Raw genomic sequence first — 17,934 nt, forward strand, 5'->3', positions numbered from 1 at the left:
TAATGAAAATCTGGCCTTTTACGGACAACAGCAACTTGGAACAATTAGGGACAAACAAGTTTTTCAAGAGTATTATGGACATAACAGGGAAAATACAATCAAAGAAAATTATTTGCAGCAGAATTACAATAGCTTTACTGGTCAGGAATACAGTCACCAACACAACTTTTACTCTAAAGAAGATAAAACTACACCTATGCAAGAAACAGCTCAGAGGAAACAACATGCCCCAGCTCCAAAGGGACATGAAACTCAGAGTGTCCAGCCAGCACAGGCCAAACAACAGTTGGAACACAATTTCGACAAAAGAGTTGCTTACACAATAGAAAACCAGGTGAAGGATAGACAGTTTGTTGAGGTCAGGGCTGAACAGGCCTCCGCAGAACATTTAACTCAACACACCCAAGCAGAGCTGGCAAAGGTTCAGCACTGGGCTCAAGTGGAGCAGCCCAAAGCAGAGTCGGCTAGGTTAATTTTAGCAGAGCAGACTGATGCAGACACACTGAAAGCAGAACAAAAAGAAACAGAGAGAGTAAAACAGGCTGAAGCAGAACATATAAACAAGAAGAGAAAAGGCGAAGAGCCAGGACAATCCAGAGAAAAACAACCAGAGCGTGCGAAGGAAGAGCAGACAAAGTTAGAGCTAACCAGAATACAGAAGGCAACAGAAGAGCCAAGACATATTACAGAGGAAGCAGGAGCCGTGCACATGAAAGAGGAGCAGGGTGAGCAGGTCAAAGCTGAACACGCTAAAGCAGAAAGGCTAAAAGAAGAACACATAAAAACTGCCCCACCAAAGACCGAGCAAGCCAGAATACAGCAAGCTGAGGGAGAGGAGGTAAAAGCAAAACAAATTGATAGAAAACCAGAAAAAATCACAAGAGAAAATGCTCAATCAGAACAGGATCAAACCAAGCTTAGAAAATCAGAACAAGAAAAAATGGAGGTGAGAAAAGTGAGAGCCAAGGAGGATTCAATTCAAGTAGGTCCAATGGAACCGGCACTGCCAGCGACAAAGATACCCAAACCCAAAGACGAAAGACTCACTGAGAGCAGAGCAGAGCTGAACATGTTGGAGCAAACCAAACTACCAAAAACAGAGAACCCGCAGGAAAATTTAGCTAAACTCTCAACAGAACCAACAAGGAAGCAACAGGTCAAAAATGAGCCAGATAAAGTCGAACAAGTTAAGACAGAGTTAGCAAAAGCTAAAGCAGAACTGGCCAAAATAAAACAGAAAATGAAGGGAGAGCAAAAGGAGAAAGTCAGAAACGTAATCATATTTAAAGATGAAATTACAAAGAAAGAGCTAAAAGAAAATGAAAATCGCAGAGATCAAGTCAGAAGAAAGGCGGACAATGATGAATGTTTAAGAGAGAAAGATGATTTGACTTCAGGTTCAACAAACACAAACAAAGTGCCTACTGATGGAAACATTTCTTCACATGAAACAGTTGACAAAGTTAAGAACATGAATAACACAAAATCAGAGGACAAACATGATCTCACAGTTAACACAGAAATTAAGGAAGTGGACAGCTTTAAATCGCCTGAAATGACAGAAAGTCACTACGTCTACAGTGAGTCGTCTAAAGAATTCAAATTATTCAGTGCTAATTATTTGCCTAGTCATGTAGATGATAGAACAATCAGTGACTCTGTTACAGATAAAGTGAAGGATGATGGAGTGGAAAAGTTGGAAAAATCTGAACCTGGGAAACATATTGATGTTTCACAACAAAAAGATTCTGATTTGACTAAACCGGTCCCCTTTGAAAGAAAATCCATGTTGAATGACCACAGTGTCAACCCAGGAAAAGATCAACATTATATCCCTCCCAGAGCGTTGTCCCATAAAGAGAGAGCGCAGACAAAGCAGGAAATTCTGACTTCTAAAATAAAAGCTCATGCTGAAAAAGAGATTTCTGCAATTAAAGAAAAGGGTTTTGCCTTAAGAGATGGTTTTATGTCCAAATATGCTGCCAAGCAACTATCAGCCATCAATATACGCCAGAAGCCGCCATCACAAGAAGTGTCTAAACAGAATGAAAGCACAGCGTCCAGTAACATAACACCAAGGCAGGAGATGGAGCTGCCAGGAATACAGATGGAAGTGAAGTCTGCAGCAACCACCGGAGACCGTTCACAGAAACAAGCTCACAAAGACCCAGTGAGGGGCAAGGACAACGTTTCCCAACCATCCAGGGGAAATCATACCACGAGCACGGATGAAGGCCTGTTAGAAAATGAAAAGAAAGAGAGTAAATCAGTTATTATCTCACCAAAGACCAACCAAGGAAAACAGGAAGTTCATCAAGGAGTAAACATTGGAAAAGACAAAGAGGGATTTAAAGTTAATCCCATAAGCACTGAGCATCTGAACAAGAACAAAGATGACTCCTCACTGGCCACAGCTACGACAACAGAAAAGCCAGAGAATAAAACTGAAGCAGTTCATGAGGACTCAGCACCTTCGCTACATCTGGACTTTGGTCAAAACAAGACACCAGGGGCTGAAGATAACTTGCAGATCATGGGAATAATGGTAACTGTACGAGAAAGACTGCCACATGAGAGCAATGATCAGGGGGATAACAGCACTCAGGATCAAATAATTACAAAAGAGAAGAAGAGCAGTGATCTGAAAACAGATGAATGTCATCAAAGCTCAGATCTGGAATCAGAGGAGGTTGACATAGCGAAAGGACAAAAGGCAAAACAAAAAGCTGCAGAGGAAATCCATCCCCCAGCAACAGAAGGTCAAACTAAAGTTAGCGGGAATAGTCATCCTGAAAACATACAAGACGTCAACATGTCAACCTGGGAGACAAAAAACAAAATGTCTGAGAACATCACTGAGAAAGGAACAAGTCTCCAGAAGAGTTCGTCTCTAAATGCAGGGCCCCAAATGGAAATACAACTTATAGAACCCCTGACTGACAAGGATGTTACTGTACCTACTAAAAATAAAGTGCTGCCTGAGGCTCAACCCTCTCTTTACAAGCAGGACACAATGGCAAAAGAAATGGAAGCTGATTCAAATAAAAATCCAAACGAGAGCTCAGCTAAGAGCACAGGGAAAGATGAAGCAAAAAGGAAAACAGAAGACAAAAATCCACAAATAAGACAAACAGGACGCACCAACGAGAACTTCGAAGTGGGGAATTCTCTAATAAAACATGATGTCCAGCTATCAGTGACAGAAGATATGTCAGCTGTCATAAATTCATCCAGCAGCAGTTTAGATGGCAAGAGTGCACACCTACTGGAGGAAGAGAGACATGGCGCCACACCACTACAGCCAGTCAGCAAAACGACTTCAAAACCACCTCACCACGTAACTGCCAATCAAAACAGGCATGCAGCCCCAAAACTAAACAATAAAGAGACCACCATGGGAGAATATAGCCAAGTGAATGATAACGATGATGTGCATATAGATAGCATTGCGATTAGAGTTGTGCCCGCCGTAAGTGAGCACGACGACCTGAAAATGGCAGGAATGCGTACAGTCTCAACTGTCTCTGTAGCTAATGAACATAAGCAGGTTGCATCGGATAGTTGTGAAGATACAGCAAAAATTTCAAATGGCAACAAAGAACCCACTCCATCATACAGTGAGAACCCGATGAAAGAAAACTTGGGAGAGAAAGAACAGGTAGATTTGCTTTCTGATGCCCGAAAAATGTCTGATCCGTCAGAAATCAGCCGCCAAGAGAACAGCAGCAATGCAGCAACTAAGAATGTCGAGGCTGAAAATGAAGAGCCGGGAAAAGAAAAGCATCAGGAAAGTGAGAGATCAGGTGAAGTATTTATGGATGGAAATTACTTCCAAGTTCAAGGGGCAGCAGACACTAATGACTGCGTAAATTTTGGAGAAAGATTAGATAGTGCTTTTAAGGGAAGGGAATTTATAGGGCTACTCCCAAACAAGGCCACTGTCAGCAATGACCCATATGAAGACGTCAGAAATGAAGCCTTTGTGTTGGATCAAGGAACAATGAAAACAGTGGAATCAAGTTCAATAAACGTTCACCACCAGAACATGGAAAAGAAAAACATGGCAACAGAAGATAAACTGGGTTCAAAACGAAGCAATGTTCCCACAGAGAGACAGAGTAATAATGAATTGATGGAAGCAGGTCAAGATAATCACATGGAAAGACACACCGCTGGGAGTCAATCCATATTATCAGCAAAGGAAAGACAGAGCTTAAGAAATTCACAACCACCAAGAGAAACTAGAGAGAAACTAGAAACAAGAGAAAATGTAATTAAGGATAAACCTGAAGTTAAACCAAAAGTGAAAGAAAGAACATCAACAATACCTGAAATATCTGCAATTGCAGACTATGCCAGATTAAAGGTAATAGTTTCAGAAGACAGGGCAAACACATTTCAGGAATTCCCACCCAACAAAAAGGAAGGATTCTTTCCACTAATACAGACTCGTCACAGCAGGCGTCCAGTGTTCAGCGCTGACATAAAAGACATCTCTGCGAAAGAGAAAAGTTTGCCAAGTAAAACAGAGGTGAGTGCCAAAGTTAACAGAGAACCTAAAGCGCCAGCATTTCCTATTACAGAGAAAGAACACCAAAGGACAGGGATGTTCAAATTGGGAGATAAAGAAAGGCAAGAGAAAATAGCATCAGATGCCACAGGTGTGTTCGATTTCAGGGCAAAACATGCACAGCATCTCAAAGACAAAAGCAAATTGCCAGCTATTCATCTCAAAAACCGTGTAAGCGAAGAACAAGTGGCAGGAGCTAATACGCCAAGAATCAGTGAAGTAGATCCAGTTATTCAGTCACATGATCCTCCTAAGGCAAGAAAAATGTCTGCTCCACAGCACTTAAAGTCAAGTGATAAAAATGGTGCAGATGAAAAACCTACTTTGGAGCAAGTACACAACATAGACGTAAACACAACAACTCCAAGGAAAGATAACAACACTGTAAGCAGCCTGGCTAAGATCGGAGAGAAGACAGAGAAGATAAGACAAGAAAGGGTTTCAACTCAGTGCGAAGAAAACACAGGAGGAGAACAGGTGTCAAGGAAAGAGGAGGAGAAAAGAGCAGAAGACATGAGAATAAAGCACATTTTAGAGGAGAGTCGAGCATCTCTCGCAGAAGAACAGAGGAAAGCCATTCTGAGAGAAGAGGAGAGAAGAGTAAAGGAGCGAGAAGCCATAATTATCAGGATCAGGGAAAAGCGGGAGAAACAGAGAGAAGCTGATAGAAGAGCTGAAGAGGAAAGGAAAGCAAAACAGATAGAGGAAGGTGGAGCTACTCAAAAAGAAGAGGGGATGAGAGGAAAACAAAGAGAGGAAGAAATGAGACTTATAGAAAATGAGAAAAGAATAAAGAGTAATGAGGAGAGAAGAGCAAAACTGAGAATGGAGGAAGAACAAATGAAAGAAAATGAGAGGGTGAGGTTGAAAGAGCAGGGGAAGGAGAGAGCTGCACTGGAGGAACAGCAAAGAAGAGCTGAACAACAAGAACAGCAAAGAAGAGCTGAACGAGAAGAACAGCAAAGAAGAGCTGAACGAGAAGAACAACAAAGAAGAGCTGAACGAGAAGAACAGCAAAGAAGAGCTGAACGAGAAGAACAACAAAGAAGAGCTGAACAAGAAGAACAGCAAAAAAGAGCTAAACAAGAAGAACAGCAAAGAAGAGCTGAACAAGAAGAACAGCAAAAAAGAGCTAAACAAGAAGAACAGCAAAGAAGAGCTGAACAACAAGAACAGAAAAAAAGAGCTGAACAACAAGAACAGCAAAGAAGGGCTGAACAACAAAGAAGAGCTGAACAAGAACAGCAAAAAAGAGCTGAACAACAAGAACAGCAAAAAAGAGCTGAACAAGAAGAACAGCAAAGAAGAGCTGAACAAGAAGAACAGCAAAGAAGAGCTAAAGAAGAAAAACAAAGAAGAGCTGAACAAGAAGAACAGCAAAGAAGAGCTAAAGAAGAAAAACAAAGAAGAGCTGAACAAGAAGAACAACAAAGAAGAGCTGAACAAGAAGAACAGCAAAGAAGAGCTGAACAAGAAGAACAGCAAAGAAGAGCTGAACAAGAAGAACAGCAAAGAAGAGCTGAACAACAAGAACAACAAAGAAGGGCTAAACAAGAAGAACAAAGAAGAGCTAAAGAAGAAAAACAAAGAAGAGCTGAACAAGAAGAACAACAAAGAAGAGCTGAACAAGAACAACAACAAAGAAGAGCTGAGCAAGAAGAACAAAGAAGAGTAAAAGAAGAAAAACAAAGAAGAGCTGAACAAGAAGAACAACAAAGAAGAGCTGAACAAGAAGAACAACAAAGAAGAGCTGCATTGGAGGAGCAGCAAAAAAGAGCAGCTCAAGCAGAACAACAAAAACAGAAAAGAAAAGCTGCACTAGAGGAGCAGCAAAGGCGAGCTAAACGGATTGAAGAGGAGATGCTTGCTGAAATCAGGGAGGTAAAGAGAAGAGCACAGAGAGAGAAAGAGGAGAAGGCCGCTGAAAAAGAGAAAGCAATTCGAAAACAAAGAGAAGAAAAACAAGACAAAGAGGAGAAGACGGGGCCACTTGGTCTGAAAGGGGAGGATGGCATAAGGGCTGAAGAGAAGGACAAAGAAAGCACTGACAAGATGGAGGAGCAGAGAAGAGCCTCACAGAGGATGGATGCTCTCCAGTACTACGCCATCACCTCGACAAAACCTGAAGGGAAACCCAAAGAAAGACAGCTCCTCTCCCCTTCACCTCCCCAACAGAGAACCAATCCACCTGGGCACGAGTCAGCTGAGGAGTCAGGAGCCCACGGTCGGCTTTACAGGCCACATGGGCCTGTATCTCCAGCTCCGTCTCTGCCTCGTTCCAACACTTCCTCTCCTGCTCCTGGGGCCAAGCCCTCCATGTTCAGGGTGAAGGATAACACCATCAGAGGTTCCACTTTCACCAAGTCAGTCAAACCACGCTTCCATAAAAACTTCGGAGAGGACTTTCGAGTGGGCTCGCCCATGGAGAGGGTATCTGAGAGTGGAGAGGAAGAGCGGGAGCTGAGACGCGGTGATGCCGGGTCAAACAGACTTGCTGCTATCAAGGAAGCTCCAACCCTTCAATCTGCACATTCATCAAAGGACTACTCCACCCACCTCCAACATCACAGGCCTTACTTCAGGAGGAGCATTGCTCTGGATGACGAAGACTCTCGCTCTGTCGTCAGCAACATGTCCGAGGACGTGGAAAGCTTCGCCACCAGCACTGCAGACCTGGCAGATGTGCGAGGACTGTTTGAGTATGAAAGGCCAGAGTCCGCCTGCAGCTTAAGTAGTGACGTGTCGCATTCTTTAGGCAAACCTCCAACTGTTCCCCCAAAGAGCGAGAAAGCCCTGCGGAGAGCAAAAAGGTTGACCACTCGAAGAATAAAGAAAGAGTTGTCCAAAGTTGCAGCAGACAGCCCTGCCGGAGTTCAGAAACCTCTTCAAGAAGTCTCTGATATTCTTCCTTCCTCCTACACTGAGGTATGCTCCTCCAATCACCATGCGGTGGCTTCCCCTCACTTTTCCTCACCCGTCTCCCTCGCTCATGCTCCAGCATTAGGGTCTAGCTTGCCTTGTTCCCACACAGAGCTCCAGCCCCCCCACTGTTCTGTCCATGTTTCTCCCCACGCCACAGGTCCTGTCTCCCTCCCCGTTGCCTCGCCTCACGCTACTGCTCCTGTTACCCTCCCTAGCGCCTCACCTCATGCTGCTGGCCCTGCTTCCCATACTGTTGCTCCTAAAATAGTTGCTCATGTTCCCTCATCTCCCACTCTCCACCATGTCAGCCATCAAGCTCCAGTGACACAGTACCATGTAGAGTCAAGCTATCCGCAGCCCTACCCACTGACCCAGCGCAAAGTGCTGCAAGACCTCGGCTCGGGCCAATATTTTGTGGTGGATGTACCTATTCAAGTGAAAACAAAGACTTTCTTTGACCCAGAGACGGGGAAGTACGTTCAGCTGAACGTGCGCGAGTCCAGCCAGGGCACCTCCCAACCCCAGCACCAGCAGAAGCACCAACAGCCTCTCTCCCGGGCCTCTCCAGTCGGAAAGCCCCTTGTACTTTATCAACGCTACCATGGTTATTCCCAAGGCCACCGACCTTCAACTATCAGCTCCATTGCCCCCCACAGATCAACAGTCCCTGGGAGTCTCTACCAGGACCAACAGCCTGTCACGGAGAACCAGAGCTTCGGATATCCAGCCCCTGAAATGAGACAGAACTCTGAAGGGCATCGCTACAGCCCGGAGAAGACACCATACATGGACACAGTTAATGACACAGAGAAAACATATAACACAGTTTACAGCACACATGGCTCACATGAGGCGTTCCCAGAGTGTGACACAAACAGCCAGCTTGCAGGAAGCTCAGTTTGTGAAAATGATAACTCAGCCCACTCACGATATCAGCCCCGTGACATAATAACTATGAGTGAACTGGAGGATTTTATGGAGGTGTCTGACTGGTGAGAATAAGGACTGAAAATCTTCGGCCCAATCTGTTTTATTTATGTAATAAAAATGGAAAGTGAACAAGAGGCTCACTAAGAGATGTGGTTAAATAAAGACAGCCCCAACGAGCATTATTTTACACACAGAACATTTTCGGATAGTTTCAGAAAGTCCATCTCACATGCTGTTAAATTGCTTCCATTGATTTTGGAGATTCGTTGTTGAGCTATTTAATGTGTTACAGGGAAACTCATCATTCCATTTGATGTTTGAATTTGAGATGCTTTCTTTCTTGTGTATACAGAGTGATCAGTATGCCGTTGCTTCGTAAACCTAGAAGTGTTATCGCGCATTACGCAGCGGCAGTATGTCAACAGTATCTAGTAGCTTGGAGAAATGTCAGTCTCTGTTTTGAACACTGGCAGGTCTGCTTAACTTTAATTGTTTTGCTTTTTCTTGTTGAAGGAATCCTACCCTTTCATTTGGTGATGCATGAAATATTGGTAAAGCTACAGCATCAATCAAAGATCTGCGGATGATGTAAAGCATAGTTTGTGTATTTAACAGTGAAAGTGAAAACATGGTGATGTGACTGTTGCTGTTTTGTAAGGTTTCATTTCATACAGTAGTCAATTTTTAAAGTTGGAAGTTTGTGAGAATGTTTCTGTGTTGCTGTGAAACAGAGTAGTGTGGACGTGTACGTGGATGTGGATGTGGGACAATAAAAACAAACTCCATTCAGCTAAATCTTTTTTTTTTTTTTTTTTTTTCCCCCCGCCCAACGTATTGATTGTCTTTCAAATCACCCTGTAAAGGTTAAAATTAAACAAAAGGAAACAAAAAAGATTGTTGCTGCAGACTGATTTCATTTTACAGCTCAAAAGACTGTAATAAGAATAACTGCGTTTGGCTTCCTGCTCTGACTTTTGAAATGTACCCTGGGTCTGAATGACTCAAAATGAAGAGTCCTTTTACTGAGTGCATTACACAAAGTGTTATTGAGAGAACACAGTAATATCTCCTGAGAGAGAAAATAACAGTTGATGACATTTGTGTGCATGTGTCTTTTCTGTTGCTGTATGAATCAACCAAAATGCTTAAATCTTTGCCTAGTATACCAGTGGGATCCAGTAGAAATAAGACAGAGTGAAAATGTCTTTTCTTTGATTTCCCTTGTTTCACAAAGCCAAATTAAATGTACATGACTGTTGGTGGGAAGCCATCATATACTCTCCAGCATCGGAGTAATGTGTAGTATTGTTGTCCCCCTGAGGAGCAGTAACTGGCTTTGACCACTGCAGGGCAGAGCGGAGTGATTCCTCCACTGGAGCAAACTTGAACTTCAGACTGGAAGGGAAACCCCAAATATAAAACAGTTAAGGATAAGATCTCCTTCTGCACAGTCACACTAACATTTCGTTTAGGCATTTTAACATGTGATGCTTGATTAGATAAAACTACTGCACCCGCGCTGGTACTGCATCCTAAACAGAAACACAGTTACTTATTAATGTTAGAAAAGATTGATCCCATATCAGCCCAGCGAGTGCATTTTCTACTGAATCCATCCAATAAGAGAATCTGACACACGGCAGGTCGTATGGATAAAGGGTTAAATCTGTTGTGTAATTCCATTTGGCTTTGGCAGAGCTCAAAGCGCCTGCAGAAGCCCTGCCTCAGCAGTTTGGCCTGCCCAATAAAGCAGCAGGCTTCATACCACTGGGACAGTCTGACAACCACAGCCAGAGACAAGCCCATGCCACTCTGTCCTGCAGCCAGACAAGGAGAGGTCGCAGCGCGCGCACACACACACACACACCCAAAAAGTGCATGAACACCCACATTTCCTCTTTCTAAGGCTTACTGGGAATGCAGAGTACAGTGAGCACTACCCCTTGACTTTGGGAGGAACTTGGGGAATGGAAATATATGTGAAGTGCTCTATTGTATATGCTCCTTGAAATGACATCCCTGCGAGACGGACGCATGCACACACACACAAACTGGGAGATTTGACCATCACTTTAGGGTTTTGGGCCGTGCTCCAAGAATCCTCGCAGAAACACAGGAAATGACATTTCCTACGTTTTTCAGGACACACAGAAAGGGAGAGAGGGATAAAGAGACACTGAGAGAGTGTGAGAGAGAGAAAGAGCGAGAAAGTACTGGGAGAGTGAGTGGGAGTTTCTAAGTGGGAACAGAACATTTACTGTTTCATATTACACAGAAAAGAGGAGAAAGAGAAGAGTTAATGGTGGGTAAAGGCTCTGGTGGGTCGTGAAGTCAGGCTCTGTTTTGAATGTAGCTGCTTGTTAAAGAGCTGTGCAGTTGTCTTGAGTTTATGGATTCGCTGCCTGTGGAAAATGTACTTCTCTATAGTGGTCCTTGTCCTGACTAAGGCTCTGGTCACAGGTAAGTTCACCTTGTTTACAACATTATGTGAGTAAGAATGCAAGAGACCAGCCAAGTAAGAAAGAAAGCTTAATAACATCATTACTTCATATCCGATTGGACATGCATCACTGTGGAACTTTAAATGTTCCAACATACAAGAAAAACATTGTTGCCTTTACAATAGACAGAAGTTGCAATTGCATTGTTAGCAATATAATGTGAGCAAATGGTCTTTTGAAAACCTGACTAATGTGGCTTTTGTTTAAAATGTGTAAAACAAGTCCATTCTCTGATCAGAGAAAGCCTCAGGATAATTTGCGTTCTATAAACATAGGCGACCTACAACTCCTATTTCCTGCCCTATAATCTATTGGTGAAGTTAAATTTTGTATGTTGGGATATGTCCCTGTTGGTGCTTTTGTTGTCACATTAAATAGTGGTGGACCGAGCCTGAGGGAGATTGCCCCCCAAAAAATAATAATTAAAAAAAAGAAAAAAAGAAGAAGAAAAAAAAAAAGCAGTAAGGCAGCCCAGATGGTCCCTGTTATCCTGCCGTGTCTCTCTTCGCCTGGTTCACAGTGAAGCGTCCTGACGAATGTTTTCCACCTGTAGATTCCTTTTGCCTGTCTGATCACACATATTGTGTCCAGACACCAAGTCTCCCGCAAATAGACCTGACCCAGCTGGCAGCAGAACAAAACACAAGCACCTCCAGGCTTGTTTGGCGCTCTCTTCTTCTCAGCCATCTTATGCCTTTGAGATATTATAAACCAAATTCCCATCCAGTGATGGAACGACATAGATAAGCAGAACCAGTAATACTGCGAGCTCCAGCACCATAAATCCCAGTAGCCACTGTGGGTGTGCATCTAAACTTGCTTTGTTGAAATGCCACAGTTATCTTTAACTGAGAGGAAATCAAACAACTTGCAAAAATGAACTCAGACTTTCTCCATGTGGGAGACATTACCAACTGTTAATGACTTGATTTAAAAAGTGGGGAGGAGTCACTCATGCTACCAGATCGTTGCAGTGTAGCGGTACGGGCTGGGTTCATTCTGTCAACACATGCAATGCTGTAAAAAAATGCGACTGCAACAATAAACACAAACCTCCAGAAAAGGAAGACAGAATACGTCCAGACACTCAGCATGCTGTGTGTCTTCTTTGTGTCTTTTGTCAACAGAGGTATGTTATACCCTGAATGTGACAGTGACCCCTGGACCTATTGTCATGGCAACAGAGAAAGACAACTTCACACTGTCCTGTCTGGTATCTCAGAGGAAGAGGACCAACAGCGTGCTCATCCTTCGCTGGTTCTTCACTCCTCTTGCTGCTCCTACTCTTGCATCTCCTCCCTCCTCACCATCCCCCTCTTCACCCTCCTCTCCTCCTCCTCCTGTTGTTGTTGTTGTTCCTGCTTTGGAGTCCTCTCAGTTTCTCATCGTAAAGATGGGCATAAAGAAACTGAAGCTATACGGGAACTACACCCGTCGTTTCCCCCAGCCGAAGTTTCATCTGCATGAGGAAGCGGAGGGGGAGCTGTACCGGCTGCGGATCTTCAATGTGACACAGACAGAGGAAGGTTTCTACACGTGTAAGGTTCAGGAGATCCGCAAACACAGGAACACGTGGCGAGCATCATCCAACGGTACCAGCACCACACAGCTGACAGGTAACTGAAGCCGTACTGTGAAAACGTTGTGCTCTCTACCTCTTATTTTATTGAAACATATCAGCCAAGCACTACTATGCTGTCTGCTTGACTTTGAGCAAAATGTTGGCCCACTGGGCCCATTTCTCTCTGTGAGATATGCAGTGAAACAGCCACAAAAAATATTAGTGTTGCACCAATTCTTGCAGACTCATTGGCCTTTTGTTAGATCAAATGCAAGAGGAAAACAAATATACGAACATGACAGCGTATCCACTAGATTTATGCTTTTTTTTATACCCTGGTCACTCATTTGAGGGGATCAAAGGCAAAAGGGATTTTTCTGCTGTTGCTCTGAGGGAATGTTTTCCATGGAATACTCCTTTCTGAGGAATCCCCTCTCAGTCGCCACACACAGCCAGTGGAGGCACACTGTCCATGTTATCTGGCAATGGAAATGAATGATTAAACAAAACAACCCCAATTCTTAGAAAAGGACCAGCCACGCTTCCAGAAAACTGCAGCATGTATTTTTTTTTTTTTTGACTGAAACTGAGCTATTTGCCTTAAGTGGAGCCTATATGTGTTTGAAGGTGACCCCAATCCGTCTGGCATTTCCATCTCAAAACAATGAGCTCACACAGCCAAACCACACTCAACAATATCACTCTCTGTGCATGAACACGAGCAGCAAAAAGGTAGAGGAGTGCTGCTGAGCTGGCGATGTTCAAAAACTCTGAATTACATGACGTCAGCGTTCTGGGCTCACTTTTATGCAAGCCTCAGGAGAAATTTTACTGGAGAATTCGGCTGCAGTGGAACTTATTCAGTCTATGCCAAGATTCCTACAGAAATCAACACTAAACAACCTGAACGAATCAGTTAGGAACTACTTTGAATCACATGCGGTATATTCTTCTTCAAACAGTAAAAATCTTTGATCTGATTTAAGTGGATTGGTTGCATCTTTCCCCTGTGGGAGGGACTGGATAGAGAGATTTAAGATGCTGCCGTACCTTGCTATAGGTGTGGTTACACCTGACTCAGCCGCACAGTTTACCTTTCATTAGTTGTATGCCCAGACGCTGAAGTCAGACAGAGCCATCTGACAACGCCCTGCCCTGTTTTCAAGGCAATGTCCCACAAAGGAAGCCACACAACCTCAGGCATCTCCGACATGCATTGACCACAGAACCAGAAACACAAGAGCTGACATTTTAAGGGTAAACAAAGAGAAAGCTGCACTTTACTGTAACTGTAAGCCAGGGAACCCCTCCGATTTCAGTCTACAGCTGTCTGGGCAAAGGTCACCCCCCTCTGAGATCTGTGGGCCGCAAAATATTTTGCACTGAGGGAAGATGGTTCATCTTTTCCTCCATTTCTAAATGGTCCAGTGGTTGAACACTTTCTGCTCCTCTCAGTCAAGCTGTACGGTTACAAATCTCACTTTGTGAGGTAGAAAGCTCAATATTTAAAAATCTCACATCCACAGCTGGACTGGGGGAAGGAAAAAAAAATGTAGGAATATAAATCTGTACTTGATTGTTTTTGGCTTTTTATGTTCATTTCTATTTCATGAACCTTCATAAAACAGCCAACCTGCCAACTCTGGGCAGCGGGCTTTAATCAGATGTGAGGTTTAGCACGTTGGTTCCCACAACATGATGGTTGGATATACGGTCTACCTTTGTTAACTGTTAACAGCTCTCATTGCCATGAGATGTCTGTTACATATCGCCTGTTGAGTCTCTGCAACAATTTATCCTGTTCCTTAGGCAGACATTATATGTTGTTCATTGTAAACTGTGGGTGGGCATAATAAAACACAACAGACTGGCCCTCTATAATTATTGTAGCATCGAATTTTTACAAGTCAACAAAATTATACATTCAAGATTTTGAAGAAAAAAAAAAAAAGATTTAATTGGACTGTTGTAAAGCCTTCTTCATATATCTATAGTTACACTTAAGGATAGTGGATTGATATTTTACAAAAATAATCAAACACTGCATGTGTTTTTACAATTATTGATGGAATTCAATCGGAGTACATACCGAATATGTTTATCAACATGTGTTGAAGTACTATTTTTAAATCTCATTAGTGGGGTAAATTTATGTACGGAGCCTGCTCACTGTCCTTGCAGGATACCCCTGACCTATACACATCATTCTTTAGCACACACTCATGATGTCTTTGTTCTCTTATCAAACTGACAGGAAAAAATAAAAAAATCTCCAACATCAAACAATTGTTAAGTGACCAACAAAAGGAAGTGGAGAAGCAAACAACAGGGAACCCCCAAATACTGTCCAAGAGCAGCATTACAGCCAGGCCTGTGTGTGTGTGTGTGTGTGTGTGTGTGTCTGTGTGTTGGCTTGGCTGATGCTGTGGCAGACTCTCCCTTCATGACAGCGGTTTTGATATTTCTGGAAACCACTGAAGCTGTCTGCTGTGTTGGGTCCGTTCCCTCAGACAACAGCAATTTACAAAGACTTTTTTTTTTTTTTAATCTGGGCGCAGTTTTCTGTTTCTGCTGACTTTTTTTTTTTTATATAATTGTTTCTGTAGTGCACTTTACTCTTGAGGATGGTAGCAGCGAAGGACTGTGGCGTTTGTTTGCAGGTAGATTTTTCTCTTTACCACATGAGATTAATTATTCCAGTGTGTCAATGCCTTTTTCTGAGATTATCATCGGTCTGTTGTGCAGATGTGTATCTGTGTGCCGTGCTGATCTGCTCACTGGGCCTATTGTCCATCTTCCTATTCACGGTGGTTCTCACTTGCCAGTACTTTCACAGAAGACACAGACTCAAGGGTAAAATATCATTTTCATACAGTAACCTCGCATTTCTAACTTGATGATTCCTACTCTAAATAAGCCAAAAATAATTCTTTATCCTTTCAACAGCCAGTTACCTCCTGGTCAAGTGCCCAGAAAGCAGGTACAATATGAAATGACGTAGATTAACTCGGTATTAAATGGAATTGTAAGTTGCAGCCTTAATCGAAATACCTCTGCTCTGTACAGCTCAGGAGAGACTGTAACAAGCTCCAGCAGTTCCTCCAGTTCTTCCCCAAAAGCACAGAGGAAAGATGGAAGACAGAAACCTGACAGAAGGGTCACAGTAACGCCACCTAAACTACCTGAAGAGCCACCACCGCACATACCAGTCAAAGGTAAAGTGAGCAAGATGGGGACCCATCTTCTCCTACTATGGTCTCTGTGTGGAAAGGTTGCAGGAAATATCAGAGTGTTTTCCTTCCCCAGATTGTTTTATTTAAAAAGAAAATAAATGATGGTTTTTTTAGAAGGCCCAGAGAAGCAAATTTCACTGGGAAAAGTCAGAAAACCCTCCTTAGACCCACACTGGGAAAGGTTCCATCAAGGTATGAATACATTTTACACAGGAAAATAAAATGAACTTACAATGACATTCAAGATCACAAGCTTTCAGTCTGATCTCTTGGTTTAGGGGGGCATAGCGGATCAGAGGTCACCTCACAGTGTGGAGCACCTTAGTCAATTCCCAGTTGGCATCCTTGTAGGGTGTTTGAGTTTCCTTTGTAATTCCAAACACAGGAGGCACAAGAGGCTGTGAGAGGCTACAGCCCCCCTGAGATGCTGTGAATAAGAATTAATGTGTAAAGAAAACAGCATTGATAGAAAGTATCCAGCAAAACTCAATTTCTGAGAGAAACAGCAGCAGAGGAACTGTGTAAGACCACCAGAAAAGAAACAAAGTCAAAATGAAATTTAAACAGTGTTCCAGTACAATCCTGTGAAAATGACAATTCATTTTCAATTCTGTCACCAGCCTCACTTTGACTATGTTAAATGTAAAGTAGTTGTGAAAGATGGTTTTGACTTCTGTCGTGCCATTGTTTTTGTGAATCTTTTCCTCCTGACTGCTGCTTTCAGCTGAATTAAGCTCGTCTTTGTTTTTCAGTGCCTGTTGCTGCAAAGAGGCCTCAAAAGCCCAGAAGATTAAAGACTCAGCCAAGAAGATCTACTGCTGTAAGTCTCCTGGTTGTAAAACACCACACAAGCGCCGTCATTCCTGTGCCCACTACTACCAAAACACCATTTATAGAACATATACACTTAATATATTTATTGGAATTTATTTATTAACAATTAAAGAGTTTTTTTCCTGTAGAGTTATTATTGAGATATGCACAAGAGGGAATTTGTCTCTCGACTGCATGATTGTCTACAGGAGTTTATTGCCATCTCTTCATTCAGTTATGAGCTTGATAATTCTATTTAGCTTTATTGCTTCTCAAACACAATTATTTATTTAGAGAGCTCCATTGGTTTTATATCTATAATAAAAGTGTCAAATATATATACAGGAGAAAACTACTCAAACTAAGGATCATCAGTGGCGCTGCTGATGTCGTTCTTGTGATTTTGCAATGAAACGAAAATGCGAGCATTTCTTTTGCACGCACATACTGATTGGATTAGTGTAACGAGAAGGATCTGAGGATGCTGGACAGGATTCGATTGTATCAAATGTTTTTCAACTTAACTGGATGTTCCAACAGGTCCTGCAAAAAGCTGTAAACAAATACTTTCTGCAGCTGAGAAGCACTATGGAGATGTTTACTACAGAAAAATACTACTGTTTGCTGGGATGATTAAATGTGAACAAGCTGCGTGCATGTCTGCGGGAAAATCTGAGAACTATAGATGAATGAAATGCTTTCCTTTTACATTATCTCCAAGCTAAATTCTTTCAACGTTTCTCTCATCCCCCACATCCCTTTATCCCCCTCTTAAAGTCTCGAGTAACACAGGAGGACAGTCTGACATACGCAGAACTGGAGCTGGTCAGACCGAGGCCGGAGCCCCAAGCCGCCTCCTCCAATCCGGACCCTGCACCCTCAAGCTCGGACACTGTGTATGCTCAGATCCTCTTCCAGGAGAAGCAGCTGTAAATGTGGCAGCTTGGTACGTCCTATAGCGAGGAAAGAGATTCAGCTCAACAGACTGAACTAAATGGCATCAGAAAGGACTCTATTTATGAACCATTGGTATGGCATTTAACTTTTGCTTTCTGGCTGTAACAACTACGACTGTTGGTAAATGAGGCTTTTGTGTTTTCTCAATACAGTCCCATTCCAGCACAGCAATTCTGGGGTCTTATAATTCTGTTGTTTAGTTTGTTGGCATCGCTGGCCTGTGAGCCAGATGTTTATAAGAATGCTCTTACTAGTAACTAATCTGTATAAACTCAGGAGACTGTGCAACGCCTGTTGCACTGCAGTGTCATAAGGCCACTGTAACACTCAGCCTTTTAAATGCATTTATAATTGAAGTACTAATGCACCCAAATTAATAAACATATGACTCAGTCTGACATTGAACAAAGATAGACTTTGATTCCTATAAATGCTGTTTTTAATTAT

The 17,934-nt window shown here is 42.7% G+C and overlaps 2 protein-coding genes across 2 annotated transcripts; both read left to right on the forward strand.

Annotated features, from left to right (window-relative positions):
- Positions 1–6,305: 6,305 nt before the first annotated feature.
- On the forward strand, positions 6,306–9,189 carry c15h10orf71 (chromosome 15 C10orf71 homolog). The gene is made up of 2 exons (XM_029520331.1): positions 6,306–7,495; positions 7,958–9,189. The coding sequence occupies exons 1-2, from the start codon at positions 6,431–6,433 to the stop codon at positions 8,486–8,488; spliced, it is 1,596 nt and encodes a 531-aa protein (XP_029376191.1). The 5' UTR covers positions 6,306–6,430; the 3' UTR covers positions 8,489–9,189.
- A 1,287-nt stretch (positions 9,190–10,476) lies between these two features.
- vstm4a (V-set and transmembrane domain containing 4a) lies at positions 10,477–17,890 on the forward strand. Its single transcript, XM_029520361.1, has 8 exons — positions 10,477–10,882; positions 12,051–12,539; positions 15,091–15,144; positions 15,230–15,337; positions 15,431–15,464; positions 15,551–15,699; positions 16,470–16,537; positions 17,308–17,890. The coding sequence occupies exons 1-8, from the start codon at positions 10,834–10,836 to the stop codon at positions 17,461–17,463; spliced, it is 1,107 nt and encodes a 368-aa protein (XP_029376221.1). The 5' UTR covers positions 10,477–10,833; the 3' UTR covers positions 17,464–17,890.
- Positions 17,891–17,934: the final 44 nt, after the last annotated feature.

This window comes from Echeneis naucrates, chromosome 15 (assembly GCF_900963305.1).
Source record: "Echeneis naucrates chromosome 15, fEcheNa1.1, whole genome shotgun sequence".
In the NCBI taxonomy this organism is placed as follows: domain Eukaryota; kingdom Metazoa; phylum Chordata; class Actinopteri; order Carangiformes; family Echeneidae; genus Echeneis; species Echeneis naucrates.